This window comes from Daucus carota, chromosome 6 (assembly GCF_001625215.2).
Source record: "Daucus carota subsp. sativus chromosome 6, DH1 v3.0, whole genome shotgun sequence".
NCBI classification, from domain to species: Eukaryota; Viridiplantae; Streptophyta; class Magnoliopsida; order Apiales; family Apiaceae; genus Daucus; species Daucus carota.
This window is the reverse complement of record NC_030386.2, coordinates 26775334-26802409: the sequence shown is the minus strand read 5'-3', so window position 1 is coordinate 26802409 and position 27076 is coordinate 26775334. Positions and strand designations below refer to the sequence as shown.

Below are 27076 nucleotides of genomic sequence, written 5' to 3'. Positions count from 1 at the left end.
TTTTTCCCGATGTCACTATCATATTTTTAACTTATATCTCTAATAATCATGTATTTGTGATTTTCCGCACATAGTATTATTATGTTATGTAAAATGTAATAAGATCGGTTTCAGATTATAAAAATAAATTGTATATTTGACCACTTTCAAGGTGCAATTAAATTCTGTAAGAGTATCTCCAATGACGTTGGCTATAATCGTTGGCTCAATTGGACCTATAAGATATTATGTAAAATTTGCTGAACCTGTAAGACATTGTACTTCAATGGTATTGGCTATATTGGTTGGATATAATTTAAAAATAGTATATTATTAATATTTAGATTGCTATAAATAGTATATATCAGCTTCATATGATAATAATTTATATGTAATCAGCGGGAAGGAGGAAAATAAATCGCAAGAGATGACGTGGAATTCAGTATTCACTGCAGATCTGTAGTGGTTCGACAAATATAGTTATCCATAAGGGGATGATTATAATTATTGACAATGACTTGTTGTGGTTGGAGTGGTGTTTTTTTTCTGGATATTGCCTAAATTTTTTAATTTTGGAAAGCCACCTAGACTTTTAGCTAAAGGTCTCATGGTTGGAGATGCTCTAACATAGTAGCGTGTCGAAAAACACCAAGCTTAATATCATGAATATTAAAATAAATGGACCCTTTTCCTAATCATCTACTATCAAATATATTTATATTATTAATTTATAATTAGCACGTGTAATTATGTACTATCAAATACATTTAATTATTTATACACTCCCTCTATACAAGGGTGACAATTTCGTGTAATGGTCGGGTTCGGGTGGGGTTGTCTTACCCGGTCCAGTTTTTGGGTCGACCCGAACCGACCTGTTCAGTACCCGATTGACTCGAAAGTGACCCGTTTTGACCCGAAATTTAATAAAAACTAATTATTTTGATTATAAAAATTATATTTATTATAATATATTAAAAAAATAATATAATTACAATTCAATGAGATTATATGTGAATAAATATATATAATCCATATATAATTTTAGAGAACACATATGCCGGACATTAAACAAAATTAATAGTTACTTCCACGGGTGTAAACAAACCAAACTATTCGTGAGCTACTCGAGTTCGGCTCGGAAAATATTCGAATTTGATCCGGTAATAATCGAGCCGAGCTCGAGCTATTTGGATGTTTTGCCGAGCCGAGCTCGAGGTTCAAATTACTGGGCTCGTAAGGTTCGCGAGCCTTATCGAGCCGCTATTATTTTCTAATTTTTTTATTATAAATATATTTTTACAAATATATTTAATATTTTATTTATAATTTATATATTTAATCGAATCGAACTCGAGTCGAACCGATCATATTTCAAGTTTTTGTCAATATTTGGTGACTCGATTCGAGCTTCCAAGCCGAACTCGAGCCTATCGAACTATTTACGAGCTGAGTTTCGAACTTGAAATTAAAGGTTTGGTCGAACTCAAACTCGAGCCCCGAACTTTTCAGTCGAGCTCGAGCCGAGCCAGACAGTGTTCGACTCGGCTCGTTTACACCTCTGTAACTTCCAAATCGGACCGTAATTGGATCCAGTTACAACTTACAAGCCCGCACAAGTCAGAGTAGGATTCAAAATTGATAGAGAACACGTGCACAGCGAATGCGTGAATACAAATTCCATAGTTCGTTGCATTTGCTTAGCGGCCAGCTGAAGCGCCTGATAATCTTTTTATTCCTTAAGCGAAACCAAATTAAATAAATAAAAATCTACCCAATTATCAATTTCTAGGGTTCTGATCGGAGCTGTATCTTCACAGTTCAAAAAGCACTGCTTCGTTTAGACGTCGAACAAAATTAGAATTCACTTATAATCGGTAACTTCTTCATACATGCTTACGTATCGGACTCTCATTTGTGTATCTGTCTTTTTGATTAATTCTCTCGAGAACTGAATTTTCGAAGATTGTGTTTATCGGTTTGTTTGTCGTGAAATGTTGTGTTTTGCTAGTCTTTGATCTACTGTTTGTGCGTGTGATCATGGACGATAAGTGAAAATTATTAGTTTAATTATACTTGGGGAACGTACATCTGTTATTTTATTGCATTCGTCTTTGTGATGTCACATATGTATTTTCGATTGAAGGTGGGATATTAGTGCTAGCTTGGTAGGTGATCAAATCTGCTAAAACTTAACATACGGAATGGATTATGTATTTTTAACACTTCGATTTGTGTGTGATCGTGTACTTATAGATAATTGAAGGTATTTAGTTTAATTCCTAGTAGGGGAATGTACATTTGTTTTTACCGAATTCTATTGTGCTGAGGTCATGTTTACATTCGGTTGTTCGATTGTGGGTAAATTGGTGCTAGATAGATCATGTACTAAAACTTAAATGGTGATAGATTATGTACTTTTAACACACGTGTTGGTGCTAGATGGATCAATGCACTATTTAATGATTAGATTATGCTTACGTACCATATTTTTTAAATACATATAATGTCTTTTTGTCGGTTTTCGTATTAGATTATGTTTTCTTATCATATTTCCGAGTACTTCTAATCTCTTTTTGTCTGTTTTCATATATTCTGAGGTTGATCGAAACTAAGTTTGATATATAGTAAAAAAATATTTAATCTGACACTACCATATGGTCTGAAGTCCGGTGTTATGTAAATTTTGATTGATTGTCAGTGTATAAAATAAGTAGTTTGAATTTCACGACAACTAAGGAGACCAGAACTGATATTGAGTTGAAATTTTAATTTCATTAGTTGGTTATGTTTTTCGGTTTGTAGATGTGCTGATTAGAAGCATTATTTGATGCTTCCTCTTGTGAAATTTGTAGTGATATCAGAAAATTGATGGGTGCTCCCAAGCAAAAGTGGACAGCAGAAGAGGAAGCTGCTTTAAAAGCTGGAATAGCTAAACATGGTTTGGGGAAATGGAGCACGATTATCAAAGACCCTGAGTTTTATACTGCACTGCATTTGCGTTCAAATGTAGACCTGAAGGTATAGTGCGTCGAACATAATCACAGTACTGATGGTGAAAAGCATTTGTCACCTTTCTCTGCTTTAGGAATCTACATTCTTCATCGCAACAAGTCAGCTTTTAATATGTTGCCTCCAGTATCCATACAGTCCTTATCTGATTTATGCATACTTTTTTCTACACTGCAACGAATGTAATGCTCTTAACTTTATAATTCGCAGGATAAATGGAGGAATATGAATGCTGTGTCAAGTGGGTCATCGAGGCAGAAGTGCAAGCCTATAGCTAGTAATACTGAAGTGTCTCCTATGGTTTGTGATGAGTCTAGGATTCTTAGCACTGTTGTATCTGGTGATGAAACAATTCGTGACATCAAACCTCTTGCGACAATTAGCGAAGATGTTTTCAGAAGTAGTTCTAAGAGATTAATCTCAAGGTTGCATCTACTTCTCTTTATCTATATTATGAGAATCCTCCTTAGTTTTCGAACATAAATTTCTCTAATTTGGTATGGGCTTTGGCTGCTTTTTGGTTTTATCTTTATCAAAAATGTCAATCAAATGAATCTAGTTCATAAATTACTATGATATGGAAATGTTTTTAGCAAGTCCCCCAAAAGAATTTGCGCGGGGAGTTTGTTGAGATATAAGTGGGAATATATATATTCTCACCTATCTCTAACTTTACTAGTGGAGTTCTTTTTTCTATTTTTAAATCCATGATTCTAGAGGTTCCTTTATTTATAGGTCTTATCCATATTCCTTGCAAGTGGCCTTCTCTTGGGCCCTTGACTTAATGGGCTTTACTTGAGCTTTATTCCTTTTGGGCTTGTACTTCAGCTTTATTCCTCTTGAGGACCAACAGAGTTAATATTAATGGTTTCAAGTTTTCTGGTAACAGAATATATATGATGTTGATTTAATAAGCTAAAGCATCTACTTAATTGAACCAGCATGTTTTAATTTGCACTTATAAAATAAAAGCTTCTTCCCTGTGGCAAGGTAGGAACATATAGGCATAGGAAACTTTTTTATGGATATAACTATGGAACCAGTGGTTTCTTCGAATTTATATGTTAACTGACTGCATATTTGGAATTCCATTGTGTCATATAGGTTGGAAGATCATATTTTGGAGGCTATAACCAATTTGAAGGAACCTCATGGTTCAAACCGGGGTGCAATCGCTGCATATATAGAGGTATGTTGCTGCTTAGTTGCAGCTATATATTTATACTTTTTAAAATCTAGCGGTTCTAGAAATAATTCATCATTTTTCAATATCTGCCGGTTATCCTCCCAAAAAACTTAAGTTTCTTATGCGACAATTTGAAGTTGTGGAAGATTACGTGTGAAACATTGAATGTCATCCACATTTTCCTGTTATATTCAATTATTATGTGTCCCCAGGACACGCACAAGAGAATGAAAACAGAACTCCGATTTGAAGAGAATACCTACTCTCATTTAGTAAGTTGTATCCATGTATTAGTTTCATGTGGATGGTTTTAAGATGGCCAGATTATGAAGTGTGTATCTTTTACTTGGGGGGGGGGGGGGGGGGGGGGGATTAATGCTTCATAATAATGTCTACCGAGTATCAGCCAGTTGTATATGGCACCCAATTGGTTTGGTTATAGCATGACAATGAAACTTGAACAGTTAATGAACCAATTTATCTCTATTGTCCTTTGTCCTATAAGCTATGTATTGATCTTATAAGGTCATTATTAAATGTAAGGGGAATGGGATCATTGTAGATTCGTAGTATATAACTCACTTAAACATTCATGAAATCTCAAATGAACAGATGTTCAACTTACTAGATAGCCAAGGGTGAACGAAAAATTTGTTAGAAGGAACTTCACCAAGATTTTTGGAACTATGCCAAATATAGAGAAATCGCTGTCACCTACTACTAGGCAGGTTTAGTTTTGTTTGAAGTTTCAGATCTTTCACACTTGCAATATATATACACAGATATTATATATTTACTATTTAGTAACTCATATGATTTATTTCTCAACAAAGAAACTACTCAACTGCTCACCTTAATCTTCTTTCCGGTTTTAATAAATTAGCCTGCTTCATATTGCAAAAAAAAAAAAAAAAAAAAAGTGCTGCTGCTTGTAGTTCTGTATGCATAAACTGAGATATCATATAAATCGGGTTTCTTTTAAGAAAACAGTTATTCTTATATGATACTTCCAACACTTGTATGCAGGAACAATACGCAGCCCCTCAAAACTTCAAAAAGTTGTTGGCTGCAAACTTGAAGCGCTTGACAGACCATGGGAAATTGATTAAGGTATGCATAAGGCATCTGTAAGGAAAATACTTAGAGCTAACACTGGTTGTAGAATAATATGATAAAAATGGAATTTATTAATTGACTTTATTAATCAAATACTTAGAGCTAACATAGATTCTGAAGTATGCCTCGACTGGTAACAGCCATAATAGCAACTTATAAAATATAAGGGAAAATAGATTTTTTTACCACTCAACTTATTATTTGTTTAGAAACCTACCACTGAACTATAATTTTTTTCATTTTTGTCACTAATGTTAGGTTCGGACTTTTTTTTTGTCACTAACGTTAGGTTCGGATTTGATTATTAACACTATGTTATTTTTTTAGTATTATTAAAATATAATGTTAGTCTGCAATATAATGGCGATATGATATGTGTCTATATCTTTATGTAGTGTCCTAGGTAGTTTAGATTGGAGGATGAGAGTTGGACACGCATTTTGAGACTCCAAAAAATTTCAAAAATTATTTTATTTTATTTTTTCTGAATAAAATTTAATGTTGGTTTTTTTTTCCTTAAAAAAACGTTGGACTTTTTTTTTTATCACTAACATTATGTTTTGATTTGATTATTAACAATATGTTATTTTTTGAGCATTATAAAAACATAGTGGTAGTTAGGGCTAGTCTGCAATATTATGGTGATATGATATGTGTTTATAACATTATATACAGTCATCTATATGTCCCTTAGCTAGTTTACCTTGAAGTACGAGAGTTTAACATGCATTTTAAGAACCTAAAAAATTTAGTTTTATGAATTATTTTAAGACTCCACAAAAATATAGTATCACTTGACTTTATAGTTCTTTACCACTACTTGTTACGTATTTTAAGGTTCTCACTTTTTATAAATATAGTTCCATAAGTTAATTTTGAGATTTCCTTTCTGAGTAAAAAAATTCGTACTCTCGTCCGCTAAGATAAACTATCTAGGACACATATGGAGTAATACATATAAAGATATAGACACAGATCACTATTATATTGCAGACTACCGAAAAATAGATTTCCGAAAAATATCGTTTAGATGATCGGAAAATTTAAATAAAAGTCTGATTTTAATTAAATATAATAAAATTTCCCAAAATGCCCCTTCAAAAGTTAACGGTAACGGCGGAAGATAACGGAAAAGGTGCAAAGTGTCTACGGGTTAAAAGTAAGGGGCTGCATAGTGTTTATTCCAAAACTATTAGGTGCAATGTGCAACATGCTGAAATCAAAGGGGTGCCAAATGCAATTAATTCTAAAAAGAATAACATAGTGTTAATAATCAAATCCGAACCTAATGTTAGTGACAAAAAAAAAATCCGAACCTAACATTAGTGGCAAAAAAGAAAAAAAATATAGTTCAGTGGTAGGTTTCTAAACAAATAATAAGTTGGATGGCAAAAAAATCTATTTTCCCAAAATATAATGATGTAAAAGATTAAGTACTTAATAGGCTATATAATTTATAATAGTTGCATGAGAACTAAAGTTATTTTACTACAAAATATGGTGCTTTTCAGTTTTCTAATGTTGCTGCCTTTAGAAAAGTTAAGATGATCACAATGTGGTGATTCGATTTTACAGGTCAAACATCAGTACAGGATTGCACCATCTTCAGCAACTCTTGATGTAAAAAAGAATGATTTCCAGTTGCTGCTGGAAGGCAGGAAGGATGATCTGATACCAAAGACAAATGAGACTATCAGTCCTACTTCGCCATTGCTGGATGGAATAAAATGTCCTTCAAAGGCAGGAAGGAATGACCAAATCATTACTTCATTGCTGCCGAATGAACAGAAGCCAGATTACGGGATACCAGAAAAGACTCCCTGTGAAGTTCTCACAAGTGCTGACATTGATGCAGAGTTGAGAAAGATGATATGTATGACTCCAGAGGAGGCCGAATATGTGGCTTTACAAGCTGTTAAAGAAGCTGAAGCAGCTATAGCTGCGGCTGAACAAGCAGCAAAAGAAGCAGAGGAGGCAGAACACGAAGCAGAGGCGGCACAAGCTTTTGCAGAAGCATCACGTCTGGCTTGGAAGCGTAGAAAAATTCGATGGTGAAGTCGGGAGAAATTCTCATCTGGTATTGTCAGTTTGGTTTCTACCATGATAGGTAGAATCTGTTTACCCTTTTGTTAATATACTAAGATACTCACTAACTTCAGAAATATGTCGAGGGCAGGTCTTGAAAGGTTAAGGTATATCAGCCCAAAGGTTTGGCTTTGATCTAGTACTGCAGTATACTGATATAAACTGCAATAATTAATCTTTAATCCAGTTTGTGAAAAATTAGAGTTCGAGTTTGGCATCAAATGTTAGAATATTATTGCATTAATGTATTTTCTTGATAGAAAAGTTGTGTTGTGTTCCAATAGTTTTTTTACTATGCAAAAAAAAAAGAGAGAAAGATTTATGTTCTTTAACATGTTAATGTGTTCCATTTCTCCCCGCTTTAAAAAGAATTAGAGAGATTTGAACTCGAAAGCGTACACAATGGCAAGATAGGTGACAACTAATCAAACCTTCCCAATAGTTAAATCACATTATCAGGCTCGTAATTGCAATTATCGCCTGTCTGCCTGCCGACCAAATATTCCTTCCAGGCCGCCTCATAAGATTCAGTAAACTCTGAATGTGTGAGTTGAGAAATGGTGGAAATCTTAGTAAAGTTGGTGGAATGCTTTTCAACCATATGGAGTCTGCAGGAGCGACGACTCACCATTGTATACAACGTTGTAAAGTCTGCTGCCATCTCCTTCAACCATGCTCTCGCTTCCTTCTATTCTGCATTTTATCGACGACTAACTGAGCTACTTTCATCTCTTCTTTGATTGTTTACGGTCATGTTTGCAACTTTTTGGTACGTTTGTCTCCCTATTGATTACTTAATTAATTAACTAATCTGAGATCATTTTTGATTGAACCGAAACATGAGGAAGGAAGTGTTTCCTGGCCTGTAGAATTTCAGAACATTAGTAACTGCTGATTCTTGGGGTACAACCAGTGGCGGAGCCAGCCAAAAATTTTAGTGGGGGCTAAAATATTTTTTTAAGACATTGTATTTGATATTAATTTATAATCTTTCGATACATTTCGAAGTATATTTTGAAGAGTAGTGTTAGGTGTACAAAATTGTGTACATGAAATTTGTACATGATGACATGGTAATTGATGCGGTATGTTTTAAGTGGGGTTATTGATGTAAATACACTAGACCATTCCAATTAAAACCCACCAAATATCATTATGTGCAAAATTATGTACACCAAATAACTTTTTTTATTTTAAACAAGATTAATGACTGAAAAAGCTCTTTCCACACGACAGTTGCAACCGGCAATATCAAAATTAACATAATTAATAATATTAATTAGTGATTTGATAATTTAACTCATCCAAAAATTAGGTTTTATATATACTTCCATTCCACACAAGAACATAATACTACATAAGTGGAGAATAAAACAACATAAACTGAACCCCATTTGACAGTCACCTAGCTAGCTATGTTTATGCATATATATGTGTATCATATATAATACATGAAAAACTATAAATTCTAGTGGGGTCCGGTGCCCCCACCAGCCTCTACATACGTCTGCCACTGGGTACAACCAGGGACGGATCTAGAGACGGAATTTAGGGGGGCACCAAGCAAATTTTTTAAAAACATCTATATATTTTCAAATTTTGACGGGGCACTTCTGTAATTTTGTAAAATTTAGAATGGTGAAAAAATATAAAAAAAAAAATAATTTAGGGGGCACGTGTCCCCCCGCCTCTTACTAGATCCGCACCTGGGTACAACGGAACATAAGCTCAAGAACAAAGCCTGTAGCTAATGTTTCCTCGCCAAGTAGGAGATAAATCTACATCTGCCATATTAGAAGTGGAACGATTTTTTTTTTTTTTGTGTAGGGAGATATTGAACTAGAAATTCAGTAAATTAAATAATTAATTTTATAATTGGCGAGATACAAGAGATATACTTATCTTAAATTCATATTAATCCACTGTAATCTTTGTCTTTTTTAAATGTAAAATTTAAATTAATATACTAAATTCTAAAATTTAAAGTATCAAATTATGTAAAAAAATGTATTTTGATAGACCTTTCTAGTAGTTGTAAATCTTGGTAAAACTCTCTTATGTTTAGCTGCACAAGTTGGCCATCTGGACAACAAATGGGCCTTTGCCCCAACCCTCATATTCTAAAACACCCACCCAACTCAAAAAGCCCAAATAGACATAACACACCAACACTCATAAACCCTAATTCTCACCACTCCCTCTACAAATCGCCACACACACAGCGAGAGAGAGGGAGAGAGGGAGAGAGAGACTCAGAGAGAGAGATCCACCAAAGCAACGCAAAAATGAAGTACAACCCACGAGTGACAAGCTCCCGCCGCAAGAACCGAAAGGCCCACTTCACGGCGCCGTCAAGCGTGCGCCGCGTCCTCATGAGCGCCCCTCTCTCCACCGACCTCCGCACCAAATACAACGTCCGCTCCATGCCGGTCCGTAAAGACGACGAGGTCCAGGTCGTGCGCGGCACCTACAAGGGCCGCGAGGGCAAAGTGGTCCAAGTCTATCGCCGTAAATGGGTCATCCACATTGAGCGAATCACTCGCGAGAAGGTCAATGGGTCAACTGTCAATGTGGGTGTGAATCCTTCTAAGGTTGTCATCACCAAGCTCAGACTCGATAAGGATCGCAAGTCGCTGCTCGAGCGAAAGGCCAAAGGCCGTGCTGTGGCTGATAAGGAGAAGGGGACTAAGTTCACTACTGAGGATATTATGCAGAGTATTGATTAAGAGGTGTTTTGCTTGGTTTAGTTGTTTTTGGTTTCGTGTTTTGTTATAACTTTCGATCTTAAATTGTTGCGTATTTCAGTAAGATATATGAGTATTGGATGTTAGACTTGATATATTTATGTTTGGTAATAGCTATGAAATGTGTTTTGTTTTCTCCATCTTAATTCCGATATCCCTTCTGTTATTATTTTTTATCTGTTGCCAATCAGCTAATGTGACAAACTTAGATGTGTCTGTTGCAAATGCGAATGTAATGTGTGCTATACGTGTTTTGTTAGGATTAATTTGAAGAATGAAAAGCCTTTGCTGATAGAAATGGGTGAATTATTTGTTTTGAGCTATCTCAATTGTCTTGGAAATAGATAACATATTGAGATTAATGTGTCATTGACAATGCTAGTTAATATAAATCTAGCTCTAGGTATCGAGGCTCTGTTTTCTGTGGATTTGAAGGAGACATACAGGAAATGTTGATAGCCTGAAATGTTTCAGTCATCCCTTGTCTTGTTGGATTGCTGTGATCAAGCTGTATCTATCGACTGAATTGCTATAGGTTGATATGTACAGGAGAATGGTTCCGAAGCTGTTGGGGGCCTGATAGTTTAGAGTAGGGGAGAATATCGATTTGAGTGTTTAGAATTAGTCCTCGCGAAGAGATGTGATATTTTTTCAAGAAAGGTGGCCACTTTGAGATAAAATTTAATTTTAATTAGAGTTTCTAGAGTATTTGCAACTGTGCTAGTCAAAAATAGTTGTCAAAATTGCCTATGTAAGAGATTGTATAAAATTTGTTGAAGCGATAAAAGATTGTGCTCTGATGAGAGGTCGTCTATAATGCCTAGCTATATTTTTAAAATAATATGTTATTATTTCAAGTTGTTATTAATAGAATATATTATTTTTTGGTCAAAAAAATAGACTATATCATTTTAATAAAATTTAAGTACATATGTTTAGATGTTTGACAAATATGACTAAAATCAACATATTTATGATTTGTAAGGTTCGAGAGCTTCTAGTAAGTTGCAATCCTCCGAAATTAGCAGTTGGCTAACTTCTATCTATGTTTTTACTCTCATCTGGGATGGCTTCTATTTTTGAAATTTTAAAATTTTATGGACAGAATGAATTTTTATAATACAAAACTAATATATTCATTACTTTCATCCGCTTTTTTCTGTCTATTAGTATTTAAATAAATTCGAACTCCAAAAAAATTGGATGAGAGAGAGGCAGTTATTGTTATCAACCATGCAGATCAGAGCTCTGAGTTTGAGAAACTAGGGTCTAATTTTGCATTTCTGATCTGGTCTGGACTCTGGATGCTTAAATTGACGCACTTGATGTCAAACAAAGAGTTTGCGCGAGGGAGCAATGATGATTTATATTTAACTCAGAAGCCACTGTATACGGCCCAGGTCTGTGAGTGTGATAATATTATGATGCAACTCCTAAATGAACACTCAAAAACTAAAGCTTCAGATTAACATACTGATGCTAAAAAACTCAGATATTAGGTGCACAGATGAAAACTAATGGAGTGAGCAGATCTGAAAGACTGGGAAAAATAACGGTGAAAAAGTCGCATTCTAAAACAAAAATTTGAAATTAACATTTAACCATTCATTCTCACAAACTAAAACAAGTGAATTTGTTTTAATGACATTTACCCTCCCACGTAAAGTTTGATGGAAAATAAGCTGGGGATGTGAGTTTCTCTGCTTCTCAAACTTAATGGTGATTTGCAAATTTTGGAAACATCTTTACTACTAATGTATTTTGCCGAATGCTGGCTTCATAGGGATGCAACTTGGCAGCTATGATTCAATTTTTTTACTCTTCTGCAAACCTTGTACAAATTGTACCAGAAGAGTAAGAGCTCATGTATTATATAATCATTCATTAAAGTATAATGAATTCTGAAAGATTTCACAAAGGTGTTTTGGAGAGAGAAGTAATCTTCTTCTATCCCAAAAAAAAAAAAAAAAGTTGTGCAACAAGGAATATCAATATTACACATTCAAAGGGCAGTTTTCACAAGTAATCACAATTATACATGAGAATTTGTAGAGGTGAAGTATTAGTGAAAGGAAAATGCTAGGGACCCAAAAAATTGTCCCAAATATTTTTCCCAAATGATGCGTCGAAACCTGATTGGCTGCATTCACTCCTAAATGAGACCCCCCTTGTAGATTCATCAATCAATCAATTATAATGTTCCACTTGTTTGCCACATCATTTGGTAAAGATTTTTGGGGAAATCTTTTTTGGGTACGTAGCATTGTCTTTGGTGAAAACCATGCCGAGACGTGAAATCTCTAGCAGCTTTTAGCAAATGAATTTTACTCACTTACAGAGGGCACATACAACCTTATGTACCTTGTAATCACCTTATGTGCCTCGTAATCAACAGGAAAGAAATCAAGATATACCACCCAAAAAAAAGTGTCGATACAGCCAAGTATCAAATCAAATCAGCACTAAGCAGAAACCTAAAAAAAAGTACTTGAAATTCTAAACTACTTATTGCATGCTTAAAAGTATATATGAACGATATGGTATCCTAAATGACTGGCCAAACTGTATCAAGGCTTTAGGGCAAGGGACAAGCCTATTTTTGGTGTTATGTCCAATGCCTTGGTATCAAACTCACTAGCAATAGTTAGCAGTGATTTTGGTATGACCTCGTGCTGCAAAAGGGCAAATAATTTCCCATGATTGTTGAGCTTTGCTTTTAGCACTGTTAGATGATCAACAGCATACACCCCACCAACAGTAAATGTATTCTCATTTGTTGAAAACTTTCGACTGATCTCCGCAACAGCTGCACTTCTCTTTATTTCGTCCAAATGATGCACATAAGATGCCTTTATAGAGTCCCCTTTGTCACCTCTGAAAAAGGAAAGGGAAGGATGTAATGAGATTGATGAGAGCATTCACGTAAAAATTGTAACTTTCACGATAGAGACTTACAAAAGTACAGAGGCACATGAATCTGGTCTGGTAACACTTATGCCAGCAGTATATTTTGTTAATTTTCCTAGAGCAGACTCATAACCCGCCTCTGCTCCAAAGGCAAATGTAGGAGTGCCAAGCGTAGCTGAAAGATCGACAACATGTTTTTCCTTGTTTGAAGAAACAGCTGAAGTGAAGGTTGCATGACGATGAAAGTATTGAACCTCTAGCTGCATTTTAGAAAAACCATGCTCAGCAAAGGAAAAAGAAAAGAAAAGGAGTAAAAACAAATAAACAAAGGTAAATTCAAATGGAAAAAGATCATTATAAGAATCCAAATGAACATAGTCTAGATGCTGCTTAAACTTTTACCTTCCCAGAGTTGTAATCAGGCAATTTAAATCCGATGATGGTTTTCGTTGAAGGAACAATCTCGCTGATAGTTAAAGTTGTTGCAATCTGCCAATAGAGTAAATAACAATAAGCTTATGATATTTAAAAGTTAAAATTTTTGCTACTTCCGTCTTCATATATGTCAGATAGTCACATGAACGTACATTTGACTCTGTATCAAGCTTAACATCAACAAGAGTGTTCTTGTATTTATACTGTGCTGCAACATCACCGGCTGATAGTCCTCCTTTCTTCACTGCAGTAGATGTAAGTACCTACAGATGAGGGTCGAATTGTTGCAAATGAGTCACTAAAATAAGAAATGCCTCTATACACACGAATACATCCAATTAAGTATTGTCAATCATGAAAGTGAAAGGAAAAAAAGAAGAAAAGAACCATAGCTTGTTTATATGTAAAGTTATTAAGAAAGATCAAAATTAATATCATGAAGCTCAGGATGAGACAATAACTTATTAACATCTTTAACATTTGATCATGGATCACAGATTAATAATGAAGTAATAAGGGAAAAAAAAGGTTAGTTAATCAGCAAAAACAGAAAAAAAAAGTGTTTCCTTGGGGTGTAAATGTATAATAGAGGTATCATTCTAACAGCAGTATACTACACATAATATACATATACTCAACATGGTCAAATTGCAAGCAGCTCAAGGCTCGTTACAAACCTTTTCAAGAATAGTATAAAAGACACATAAAAGATTATATGGACAGAACGTCTACCAGAACACAGCTTCTGGACATTGCACAACTTGAAATGATACAAGGATAGCCTTACAAAAAATGGCTGAAGCCTGTATATACAATGTCTTGCTAGATCTGTCAATTACATGTCCTTACCAAAGCTTGTATATTCATGTATCTTGATATATGTGTGGAAGCTATAACAAAGGAAAAAACTCCATGATTGTTTAAAAGCTTTCTCCTATCACTGACTCAGCAGGTTTAGGTCTATATAAAAAAAATGTTAATCTTGGTTTTATTATTTTTTATGTTGACATATAAATTGTTTATATGCTGAAAACCGGTATACATGCATCAAAATAGTCATCACAAACATTTAGTTCTCTACTAATCACAGAAAGCCATAATTAATCTACAGGGCATGGAACAAAGTGATTGTACTGTATGTCCAAAGATCGAAGTTTGCCAAAAATCAGTGGACGTCCTGTTTCGAGTTAAAACTTCATTACCCAAGTCAAAGAATTTAATACTTTCAAGTGGAGTAAATTTTAGGGTTGTGACCAAAGTTTTCAAAATTTCACAAAATATTGGCTAAAGTTCTAACATAACAAAACTGTGGCCGGACTTTTACTCTGTTTTTTAAAAAAGTGGTTGTCATAGACTCCGGTTAATGATACGCCGTCAAGAATTAAAAATTAAAGAATAAATTTCAAGATGGTGGCTAAAGTTTACACATTTTCACAAAATATTGGCTAATTATCAACAAACTTTAGCCACCATCTTGAAAATACTCTTTAATTTAATCCTCGACTGTGTATCACTAACATCATTAACGGGAGTTGACAGCAACCACTTTTTTAAAAAGTGGAGGAAAAGTCCCGCTACAGTTTTGTTAATTTGAAAAATAAGCCAACATTTTGTGAAAATCCAGAATTTTTTTGCCGCCATCTCCTTTCAAGTATTAAAAAGCGCAAATCTCAGGTAAAATTTCCGGGAACAGAGGATATACTACTATCTTTATATGACCGTAATCAGCGAGTCGTCTCTCAAAACCTCCTAAACACATTTATATTCAAAACCTTCTAAACATATTTATATTCAAAACCTTCCGACTCTGACAATAATCTTAAAAACACACAATATTTTGGAGAAGTGGTAAGAGTTTTCACAAGCAATAACTATCACTTCACCGAATACACACACAAATTGTAATCACTCATCATATGTAATCAATTTCCGAAAAGCAAAAACCATCGTATTCATCCAAATTAGTAACACATATAACTACAACAGTAAAAATAAAATAACAAATATATACATACCACACCAGTATCACTGGCAGCGGAGACTGAGAACTTCTGATCAGAGATATAATCCCTTGTTAAAACATCTACGAATAAAAGCAAACGAATCGATGTCAATTATAATTACCATATGCATGGTAATAGATACAAAGATTCTGTATGTATGTGTTGAAGAAACGGATACCTTTGGCTTTCTTGCCGATGTCGGAGAAAAGTCCGGGCCCGTTACTCATGTTTGGTGACGACTGACTAATGGTTTTCAGAGAGGCGCAGACAGGGATATGTTTATACTCATACCAAGTCGACCATTCTATTTGTGCCCTCGATTTTATTTCTTTTACTGGGTTTTATGGGAAAAGAAATGTGTGCTTATATATATTTTATATTTAAAATAGTGAAAAAAGCCGCGCTTCGCGGCGGCGTGACAAATTTTGATATGAATCAGTGTTATAATAACATAAAAATTATTTTGAGTCATCTTTCCGTTAAACATATCACAAATAAAAAATATTATAATTGGTATAAATATTTGTTTAAGTGGCCATCCTTTCAAACCCAATACTAATAATAAAATTAGTTTGAACCTCCTTCCCGTCAAAGACAATATTAATCCATAATTATTGTTTTTATGATAAAATTAAATACTATAATTTAGATCAAAATTAGTTTGAGCCGCTTTCTTATCAAACACAATACCAATAACAAAACATTATAATTTAGATATTAGTTTGAGTCGCCTTATTGTCAAACACATACTAATAAAAATTATTCTAATTATGATAAAATTAAAGATTATAATTGGACAAAAATTATTTTGAACTGTGGTCCCGTTTTAACAAAAATATATATTATAACATAGATAAAAAATTATTTTAGCCACTTTTTCATCAAACATAATACTAATAGAAAATTTATTATTATTTAGATAAAAATTAGTTTGGGCCGCCTCCCGTGCCCGTCAAACACAATACTAATTAACATTATCATAAAATAAATATATGATTCCTATTTTATATGTATTATTTTATATGTTAATTATTTTTATTTTTTGACTCCTTTTATTAGTTTAAAATTATTATTCTTTTATGGTTCTAATATTTTTGGTATTAGTTTTTTAATGATTATTATCTTTACAATCCTTTATTTTCTATTCGAAATTTAAGAAAATTATAAGACTAAATCGGAAATAAAAATTGTACGTATTATCTTACAAATATGAAATATAAATTATATTTTTTCTATGATTATTAGTTTAAATATATATAATCATATTACTTTTGGCATTCCTAAATAATAAAAAAATTGTATTACCTCTAGAATTCGGAAAAAAAAATTGTATTAACTTTTGGAATCCTTCAAGTTGATTTTTTAAATTATAACTATAATTGGATAAAAATTATTTTGAACTGTGGTACCGTTTTAAAAAACAAATATTATAACATAGATAAAAAATTATATTAGCCACCTTTCCGTCAAACATAATACTAATAGAAAATTTATTATTATTTAAATAAAAATTGGTTTGGGCCGCCTCCCGCGCCCGTCAAACGCAATACTAATCAAGAATCATTTACATTATTATAAAATCAATATATATATTTCCTATTTTATATATCCTATTTTTTTGTTAATTATTTTTATTTTATGATTCCTATTTATTACTTAAAAATTATTACTCTTTTATGGTTCTAATTTTTTTGCTATTAGTGTTTTTTAATGATTATTATCTTTACAATCCTTTATTTTCTGTACGAAATTTTAAAAAAAATTATAAGACTAAATTAATAATAAAAATTGTACGTATTACCTTACAAATCTTAATTATAAATTTTATTTTATATGTGATTGTTAGTTTAAATAAATATAATCCTACTCTTTTTAGGATAACTAAATAAGAAAAGAATTGCATTATCTTTAGAATCCAAAAGGAAAAGAATTGTATTAACTTTTGGAATCTTTGAACCTGATTTTTTAAACATAATCCTATTTCTTTTAGGATTATTAAATAAGAAAAGAATTGTGTCATTTTTAGAATTCAATAAGAAATATCAAATAAAAAAGAAAAGAATAATCCTAATTCTTTTAGGATTATTAAATAAGAAAAGAATTGTGTCATCTTTAGATTTCAATAAAAATATTAAATAAAAAAAGAAAAGAATTGTATCATCTTTAGAATTCAATAAGAAAAGAATTGTATCACCTTTAGAATTCTTAAACATGATTTTTTGAATTATAACTATATTTCTATCTGAAATTTAAGAAAAATTAGAAAACTGAATCGAGCAATTCTAGAGACGCCCGCATTCTCCTTTATATATATATATTGATGAAAATATTTTAAAAGATTATGTGATAGCTTGAATCACTGTAAAAAGTATAAATGGACCTAAAAATGCAACAGAAATCTTTCTCACGAATATCAAACATATCGAGTATCAAACACAAAATCAGTTATAATATTCATATAATATTTTTAATATATTTAAGTAAATCTCCTGTTCTTCACAATATTCTCACTATATTCAAGTATGTTCCATACTTATGATTAACCGCAAATAAATTTATTTTTCAAATTGTCAGACTCACTATCAAATATCAAATGACAATTCCTTTTCATTCACAAATCCATAGAGAAAAAGATGAGAAATTCTATTAGGAAAAATCTCAAGATTCTTAAAAACATTCCCATTATTTTTTCCAAATTTGGTTAGTATTATACTGTTTAATTGATTCACTCACGTTAATAATACTAGGATGTACACGGTTCGGGTTGGACGGATTGACGGAATTTATCAATCCAAACCAATTAAATCGGGGTTGAAATTTATCCAATCCGTATAAATTTTTAACCCAAATCAATTTGCAATACTCGGTTTGTATTGGTTTGGTTGGGTTAATAAATATTATAATCGCCGGTATCAAATAAATCTTCAACATCCAATTTTTACGCTAAAAATTCCTTTAACAATCTTGTCAAAAGACATAAATTGAATTCTGTTAAAAATAAGTAGTATCAAATAATGAACAAATATATTCATGAATCTAATCTCATATTCTCATTCATGTTTGTTTGCCACTTAAATAGATAATATAACAAACAAACAATATTCATGTTTGTATGCTCCTAGACAAACAAAATAGTAAATTTAATCTCATGTTCTCATTCATAGATTTAATCTCATATATATTTAAATAGCAAACGAACTATATTTAATACAAGGAGCATACAAATACAATAAAACTAAATGGATTAGGCTAATATGTGATGAGATGAATAAATTTAACATGTTCTCATATATTTCAATCGGGTTGGGTTAGATCGGTTTATAAAACCCGAGACCCATGTCCAACCCAACTAAATCGGGTTAATACTTTTTCAATCCAATTACTAACTGGGTTAAAAAATTTCGGTTTTAATCAGACGAAATATGATCGGTTTGGATCGGGTTGGTCGGTTTCACCAACCCGTGTACACCCTCAATAACAATAATAAAAAAACTACTCCCTCCGTTTCAATTTACATGTCCACTTTTAAGAAAATTTTTTGTTTTAAATTACTTGTCCACATCAACTTTCAATGCAAATGTATATTTCCAAAGTCAATTCTATTTCACATATCTCTTATTTATATTTCCTAGATCAATCCCACTCCACATATTTTGATCATTTAATGCAATTAATTCGTAAACAACCACTTTTCTTAAACTGTGTGATTTTTTTAAAGTGGATATCTAATTTAAAACGGAGGGAGTATAAATAAGAACCAGTATTATTTGTGGAAAACAGATATCCTGAAATTTTTAGACGGCCTTGGTTATAGCGTGGTCAATGGTCATAACATGCTCGTGCCCTGGACCCTGGTACATGCACCCACTCCGAGCCTAGAAACAAACAAAAGCGGGAAACTTCGTATCACGAAAAAGAGGAAAAATCAAATGGGCCGTACCTTTTTACCCGACAAAACATTTACTCCCAATTCTATGGGCTCCTTCCAATTTCTAACCACCCACAACAGTTTCTTTACAAAACTAACCATCCTTTTTTTCGTTTTACAAATGTAACCACCCTAATTCTTTACAGCTCAGGCGAACACAAAAGAGAATGTTCGCCCTTGCCAGGAGCGAACACCATGGCACTTATATGTTGTGTACGCCCCTGCTGGGGGCGGACACAGTGTGCTGTAATAATATTAGCTAGTCAGTATATTTGCCAGACTGGATCAATTTAGAGAAGATCTGGATCGATATGATGTGCGCACACCGGTTTATAAAATGAAATTCATGGGTAGGTTTCATGCATACTATCGTAAAATTTTTCGAATTGATTAATTTCCGTAATATTATTAACTGATTTGATTTTTGTAATCCTATTAATTTTTATAAGTTTTTTATTTATTAAAATTAAAATATTATATCATTTTAAATATGAACAATTATAGAATTTATGATGTAAATATATATTTCTTAATAAATAACAAGTACAATAATAACTAAATATTAAATAATATTTTAATATTAAAATACACACGATACGATTTTCATTCTTATTAATCCTTCCGATTAATTCCTGATTTTTTATTAATCGATATCGGTAGATCAGCCGACTAGGTTCGATAGATATCTTTTACATATAATTTTTAATTTCTTTTGTTATCGACTAAAAACTAAAAAGTGGTGATAACTTCTTTACTATGTGTAATACATTTCTGAAGTATATCTTTTGGATCGTTAAAATCAATATTTAATTAAAAAATGTTACTAATTAGAACTAAAAACAAATATTAAAAAAATAAAAATTAAGATATTTAATTGTGATTTTAGAATATTCAAAAAAATTAGTGATATTTAGTCAAGATTTTCTAGTTAATTCAAGATTTTTTTGTATTAAAACACTAACGAATTTTATTCGTGTACTCCCTCCGGTCCATTGTATAGGACGTTTGACTTTTTACACGTATCTTTAGAAAGTTTGACCATATATTTAAAATTGATATTCTAAAATTTTCTTTTTCTGAACAAAAATATTTATGTTATATTTTTATTCAGAAAAAAAATTACAAAAATATTTCCTGTCCCATTCACTTTTTATTTTCTTTTTAAAATCTGTGGTCGTACGTTGTATTTCCTGTCCCATTCACTTTTTATTTTCTTTTCCCACGTATCTTAAACTTTTTTATAAAATTTGATATTATACTTTTGTTTTAAAAATTTTGTTTCCAAATGTAAAATTTATATATAAAATTTTTATGTTGCATATAAAATGTTAAAATAATAAAAGAAATATATTTTATAAACAATTTGAACCCAAACATATATAGTTCAGTCAAAGAAAATGAATAGTTTGACAATGGGGCCGTTTGAGTGAGCTTAAAATAAGTGCTTCTTGCTTAAAATAAAAAAGTGAAGTAGAAGTTAGAAGTTAGTTAAGACTTATAAGTGATTAAAGTGTTTGGGAAAAAAGCGGAAGTCATGAAACAAAAGTTAGGAATCGTAGTTTTTTATAAGTGCTTCTCAACTTTTTACACAAACAGTACGAATAATTGCTTATAACTTAAAAGTCCAGAAACGGGGCTTAAAAGCCCCGCCAAACACCCACAATATTTATAATGAAAATTTAGTGATGGAATGCAGTCCGGTACTAATGTAGTAAAGTGACACGAAAACTTCCCACAAAGAATGTGACACAAAAACAATAAGACTCAAGACAAGTGTACTAGCCAGTATTATTACACTACAGTTTAACACATAACATCAAATAAGTGTCATTGTGTTCGCCCCTGGCGAGGGCGTACACAACGTATAAGTGTCATGGTGTTCGCCCCTGGCAAGGACGAACATTCTCTTTTGTGTTCGCCCGCGCTGTAAAGAATTAGGGTGGTTACATTTGTAAAACGAAAAAAAAGGTGGTTAGTTTTGTAAAGAAACTGTTGTGGGTGGTTAGAAATTGGAAGGAGCCCAATTCTATGCATACCTTACATTCACACAACTACACAAGGCTCGAAAACAAACACATAGATAATCATATTTCTCTAACACACAACCCAAATTTCTTTAGCGGCCATGGAAGAGGTTAGGGCAAGCTCTGAGTGGGTTTCTTCTCATGCTTCTCATGTCACGGTTAATTTATCAGGTCCCTTGTTCTCATTCTTATCTTAATTGATTATTATACATTAATTGATGATTGTATGCACAATGTGTTACAGTGGGTTTAAAGATATACATATATGTGCAGGCATTGAGAAGGTAGCTGAAAGTATGAAAAACTCAATACCCAAAGTGGAATGGGATTATGAAGGAATTCATTACTTTGACAATGGCCCCCTCTCTGTGCAGTACTTGTTTGTACTTGATGCTTTGAACTTCTGCTTTTGGCCTGGTAACCCATCTACTACCTTTTTTTTTACTATACATTTGCTTGCACTACTATTATGCTTACCGTCTCTCTTTTATATTACATGCCCCTTTTGATTTTTGGCACACTGCACATATACGTTTATACATTGACCACGTTATTCGTAAATAATTATTAAATCTTTCTCTAGACAGACAATTTAAGATTTTTAGGATTTTTAAAAAAAAAGTTAACTAAGCTATATGGTCAATGCTCCTTCACAGTCAAAAGACGAAGGGAGTATCATACAGGTAAGGTCAATTACAAGACCCCCCCCATATTGTCACCACCGGAGATCGAACCCCTAAACCACATTGCTTGGGAGACTCCATGGTTTATGTGTTTTGAGAAATTCATATGCTAAGATATCATGGTTATCAATTGGTAGTCAGTAATTAAGTTGTAAGATCTCAATTATCAAGTTTTATCCATCGTTGATTTGGGACCGATTCTTAACAATACGAGTTAACAAGTTAAACTTTAGTTTGTCAACTTACATTGCGAAACAGCACATCATTGACTCAGTATGTAGGAAGGGTATTTCTATATAAGTGACTTTCGGAGTATATATCTTATTTATGATGTGTTTTGATAGTTTATTTTATTTTAAAGAAAATAAAATATTTAAATGTATATCGAAATAAAGTTAAGGGTCCAATTTTCATATTTCGCACAGGCCCCGAATTGGTTTGCCCGGCCCCTGCAGTTGGACACACTGCTCTTAACTGGTTTCATCACTTTCTTTCTAGTACTTCATGAAATTGGACTGGGTTAAGAATTCAGCAGCAAATTACTTTTGATTTCTGAACCCCGCAGATTCATCCAAACAGTTGCTTACATGGCATGTGATTGTTGCATGGATTTTTTATTTTTTTTGTTCTGGGGAGAGGGGGTGGGGGTGGTTGTCAGCTCTGCTTTGTAAGTTGTAGATCATGTTATCAGAAAAATGAAAGAGTAGACATCTGGGTCAAACTTGCAGTATTTTATTGGAACTGTCCCTGTGAGTGCTATCTGGGTCTGCCTTTATCTTAGAGCAAGTCCAATAGGTGTGCTAAATCAAGTCTTAAATCCAAAAATAGGGAATATGGGATAAAATTGCACTCCAACACTATGCTAGTGATGTGCTAAATCACTAGCACAAGCCTCCCCTTCCCTATTTTTAGAATATGCTAGCCACTTCTAAACTATTTTTATCATTAAAATATTCATTTCCCTCTCTCCTCCACATCATTTCCCTCTCTCCTCTCATCCAAAAATAGATGACAGTTGTTTAAATTTAATATTATTATAATAATAGGGAATGGATATAGGGAGTACTATTGGAGCTCATGTGCTAAATCTTATGCTAAATCACTAAAACATATTATTTTATAATATTTTTAGGGAACCTCTTAGCATAGTGTTGGACTTGCTCTTAGTGTGTTAGTCAGAGTGTAGCTATTCAGCAGTGAGGTACTTTTACCAGCAGGGTTGAAATATCATCAATAAATCTTAACATGGGTGAAAGTTGTGTTATGTATATTATGTCGTCCGAGTATATACGTAATATTATCATCCAGTCTCTAAGAATTTTCTTTGAATCTGCACTGCTTATTCAATAACAGACAAGGATTTGACATATGATCATTTGGCTGCGGGATTGAAGGCTGCTCTTCAGGACGATAAATCTGCTTTTGACGCTGATCGTTTACAAACATACACTGGTAATTTGGCTTCCTATTTCCAGCCATAAATGCTCTGTAATTAGTTTATTTTCTCCTACTTTAGCTGGTCTTGTTTGTTTATCAATATTGTGATGTTCGATTACCAATGTTATTAGTATAGTAAGAATTACAATCCCTTCGACTAATATAATAGTTCAATTTTTTGAGTACAATTTGTGAAGCATTTAGATTAAGTTGTTGTCATTGATGCATAGTAAATTGTTTGTACTAATAACAGTGACAACTAATTTAGAACAACAAACTGTAAAAAACAAGATCAGATGTATCTGTATCTGTCCCATTTGATATCATGTTATTCATGCTTGATTGCCGATTTCTGGTTTAACGAATGTTGAGTTACGTTTAGAGCCTAAAATTTTAATTTATAAAGAATTTTGTTTAGTTGACTTGCGTTAAACATGTTTGGTGGTTGTCAATAATTTGTTAAATGCACAAGAAAGGCGGATTTAAACAAAATAAATATGCCTCTGACTATTACTCTCGTACAATATATGTCACTATACCAATTATTTTCCTTAATTTTAGTTACATTTCAACGTAAACCATCAACTATTTGCTCTAATTATAAAATTATAGTGCCATAGAGTTTTTGAAGCCACTATGCGATATCCTTTGTCCCTATGCTGTTCAAGTTAAATATCAAAATGCTAGCAGTGATCTTACAGAGTACAAGTAGATCACAGTAGCTACACTTAATGTAATTCTTTGTGTTTAAGTGGTGACTGCATAATTGATGTTGCAAGGTCCTGAGCTGCGTAAATTACTGAATTGGACAAAGCCACTTCCTCTGGAGGATGAACGTGTGCGCCTAATTCACGAGGTATGTGCCTAAAAATCTAATTGAGGGTACATTATATATATATGCTGTGTAACTATTCAAGATTATTCTACTATAACACCCTATTATCCTATTCAGATGGCCTAGTTTCTTCAGGTAAATTCTGTTATTTTGCATTATAAATGCAATCATTTACTCCCTTGGATTAGGTTGGCTTTGAGTTGGAGAGAAGCTTTGAGGGGAAGGCATCCAAACTTGTAGAGTCTTGTGGAAAATCTGCAGCGAAGCTTGTAGCTCTCGTGACTCAGTTTTTTCCAGGTACATATATTGTGGTGTTGCATGTGATCAAATCTGTTCATTTATCAATACTTAAGTATCCAAGTCAAGAAGATTAGAAGCGGACATAATTTGAACAGAATTTTATAATTAAAACTGAAAGAAAATCACTTGGGTGACACAAAATATTACCCCAATTCATACATAGCTGGTGTCACAGTCATGGATAAACTGTCAACTGGAGATGAGTTATGACCAGTCAAGATCTTGAATTACTTTACTCACTCTTTAAGGCACAAAAAGTAATACAAATAGCTATTCCTCTTTCAAGTTCTGGAGGAGGGACAAATTCTGAAAATAATAAAAATAGTTAATTCTCTAGTACGGCTCACTAAAGGAGAGGGGGGGAGGGAGGGGGGAGATTCTGCACTCAAGCTTATGAAAAGACTCACTGGAAGAAGACTGTTAGATCTGGCGCAAATGATTATTCTGTAAAACGAGCAGAGTTTGAGTAGTGTTATTCCTCAGATTGTCAATAATGAGTAGCTTATGGGATCGGTGTTGCTACAGCTTCCATATTCTCTTCATTATTCTTTCATTTTTCCAACTTTTTCCAAATTCCAACTATAAAGTGATAACAAACAGTAGAATTCCCGGCTATTACTGTGAAGGTATATCTTTTTTAACAGTTACCTGAATATTGTAGGATTTCGCGATCACACAGTCTACAAGGGCCACCAAGTTTTCTTGTATAAACGAGCTCAGATATTTGCTGCTGACTTGTGGGGTGCTTTTAAGGGTGAAAGCTATGGAGAATTCCATGATATAGGTTCCATCACTATGTTTGCAGACTATATTGTTCCTGCAGTGCTTCAACAGCTTGGAGTGCTTAGATATAGTTCATCCCTAGCCAACATGATTGAGGATGGTACTGAAATTTGTTCAGGCAGTGAGGAGGAAATTGAATTGCGAGCTTGCTCAATTTATGCTGTGGAGAAAATGAGGGAAGTGCTGCATAAGAAAATTGGGAAGCAGGTTAGTCTACTTCTGCATGTCTTATTTGACATCGACTTTCTTCATGTTGATACTTAAAACTGGGTTCGAGTGGCCTATTTTTTTTACATGTTAACAAAGGAAGTCCCTTTGTCCTCTTTATTCTTTTGCCTCCCAGTATGTTCAACGAAATTCTATATTTTATCCCTGGGCCTATGTTTTAGGCCTTTTTCCTCCATTGGCCCTCTTTTCGCCAAGAAAATGTGGTGTTAGAATATATTGTTTTAGAATATTTCCAATGTTCCTATGTGTTAAGACTTAAGATAATCTTATTCTTATTATTATTCCATGTATGTACCTTCTAGTGCCCATATGTCATTAAAAAATTTCTAGGCGAGGTTGCATCATGTCTGCATTTAATATCATTCCCTGGTATACTTGTCCGCTCCTAGCCCCCCATTCAACATTGTTACATGGTAAGCGATATTTGGCAGGGGAACTAAATTCTGGCTGATTTTTTTTTGATTTTTTTTTTTGCCTGATAGTATGGACAAGAGTAATGTAGTAACTACTAGTATACCTTAACTTGAAACATCGGAAACTATTTATGTGGTTACAGACTTAAAATTGGGATCTCATTGGGAAATGCAACCTGTTTTACTGTATTCCTTTCTTTCCTCTATAAAGACCAAGAAGCAAATCAGAAAGTTAGGATTTAGTACTTTGGTAGTGGGTCTGGCATATTAGCTATCATCCACCATTTTTTGTAATATTGTCTATTCTATCTTTTGGGTTCAAACATTCTCCACCAATTTTATGCTTCTAGTCATAAGACAAGACCTAGTACAGTCCATAGTCAATAGTCATACGCACTGTCCTTATTTTGATGGCATTTCTTGTATCTTCTCCTTATATGAGATCAAAATAAAAAAAAATATATGTATGTTCATAAGTTAGTTGATAGAGAACTAATCAATTGGTGAATATTTATGTGCATACAGTTTCAGAATTACAGACTGGCTATGTTTTCTACTTTTCCTTCAGGTATTGAGTGTGGAACTGGATCTCTGGTTATGGTCAGTTGGAGTCCAATGCCCATCTCTGCAACACCACCGGACACTGTCCATATACTATTAGTTACTGTATCAATTATCTGCTGTTATGCACCAATGAATTTTAAAGTAAAAGACTTAAAATGCAGGAATTGAAATTACTTTCAGTGAAGTTTACTTAAGTTTACAGAACGTTTTCTTCTTCCTGATGATAATGCTCATCTGCATGGAGTTTAATATTCTCTCGCACAAAAACATACCTCTCTGTGACTTGACCTCCCGGCTTCTGTTACAGTAGAAGTCAGCGTTATCGGTTAAACTACAAGCCACCAGCGGGTAATGTTGTCTGATCTGTACTTCACTAACTTGATCTGTTTATGCTATGAACAAGGTCTAGTTTAC

General features: G+C 33.2%; 4 protein-coding genes across 4 annotated transcripts; 3 read left to right on the top strand and 1 right to left on the bottom strand.

Annotated features, from left to right (window-relative positions):
- Positions 1–2839: 2839 nt before the first annotated feature.
- On the top strand, positions 2840–7676 carry LOC108226960 (single myb histone 5). Its single transcript, XM_064079251.1, has 5 exons — positions 2840–3000; positions 3202–3416; positions 4096–4180; positions 5204–5287; positions 6869–7676. The coding sequence occupies exons 1-5, from the start codon at positions 2851–2853 to the stop codon at positions 7346–7348; spliced, it is 1014 nt and encodes a 337-aa protein (XP_063935321.1). The 5' UTR covers positions 2840–2850; the 3' UTR covers positions 7349–7676.
- A 1795-nt stretch (positions 7677–9471) lies between these two features.
- LOC108192680 (large ribosomal subunit protein uL24z) lies at positions 9472–10262 on the top strand. Its single transcript, XM_017372749.2, has one exon. The coding sequence runs from the start codon at positions 9472–9474 to the stop codon at positions 10102–10104; it is 633 nt and encodes a 210-aa protein (XP_017228238.2). The 3' UTR covers positions 10105–10262.
- A 2248-nt stretch (positions 10263–12510) lies between these two features.
- On the bottom strand, positions 12511–15795 carry LOC108192390 (mitochondrial outer membrane protein porin 2). Its single transcript, XM_017372694.2, has 6 exons — positions 15646–15795; positions 15480–15547; positions 13617–13727; positions 13432–13518; positions 13078–13289; positions 12511–12996 (listed from the first exon to the last, which is right to left on the bottom strand). The coding sequence occupies exons 1-6, from the start codon at positions 15692–15694 to the stop codon at positions 12690–12692; spliced, it is 834 nt and encodes a 277-aa protein (XP_017228183.1). The 5' UTR covers positions 15695–15795; the 3' UTR covers positions 12511–12689.
- A 5634-nt stretch (positions 15796–21429) lies between these two features.
- LOC108225434 (uncharacterized) lies at positions 21430–26866 on the top strand. The gene is made up of 7 exons (XM_017400290.2): positions 21430–21590; positions 21693–21836; positions 23456–23554; positions 24319–24395; positions 24563–24671; positions 25336–25664; positions 26667–26866. The coding sequence occupies exons 1-7, from the start codon at positions 21521–21523 to the stop codon at positions 26757–26759; spliced, it is 921 nt and encodes a 306-aa protein (XP_017255779.1). The 5' UTR covers positions 21430–21520; the 3' UTR covers positions 26760–26866.
- The last annotated feature ends 210 nt before the right edge of the window (positions 26867–27076 follow it).

Coding starts and splice junctions, on each gene's coding strand:
- LOC108226960 (XM_064079251.1), top strand. CDS start 2,851: ATGGGTGCTCCCAAGCAAAAGTGGACAGCAGAAGAGGAAGCTGCTTTA. Junction 3,417..4,095: donor TCTAAGAGATTAATCTCAAG/GTTGCATCTACT, acceptor TGTGTCATATAG/GTTGGAAGATCATATTTTGG. Junction 5,288..6,868: donor ACCATGGGAAATTGATTAAG/GTATGCATAAGG, acceptor TCGATTTTACAG/GTCAAACATCAGTACAGGAT.
- LOC108192680 (XM_017372749.2), top strand. CDS start 9,472: ATGGGCCTTTGCCCCAACCCTCATATTCTAAAACACCCACCCAACTCA.
- LOC108192390 (XM_017372694.2), bottom strand. CDS start 15,694: ATGAGTAACGGGCCCGGACTTTTCTCCGACATCGGCAAGAAAGCCAAA. Junction 13,728..15,479: donor CTGCCAGTGATACTGGTGTG/GTATGTATATAT, acceptor CCTCATCTGTAG/GTACTTACATCTACTGCAGT. Junction 13,290..13,431: donor CTGATTACAACTCTGGGAAG/GTAAAAGTTTAA, acceptor TCTAAAATGCAG/CTAGAGGTTCAATACTTTCA.
- LOC108225434 (XM_017400290.2), top strand. CDS start 21,521: ATGGAAGAGGTTAGGGCAAGCTCTGAGTGGGTTTCTTCTCATGCTTCT. Junction 21,837..23,455: donor GAACTTCTGCTTTTGGCCTG/GTAACCCATCTA, acceptor ATTCAATAACAG/ACAAGGATTTGACATATGAT. Junction 24,672..25,335: donor CGTGACTCAGTTTTTTCCAG/GTACATATATTG, acceptor TGAATATTGTAG/GATTTCGCGATCACACAGTC.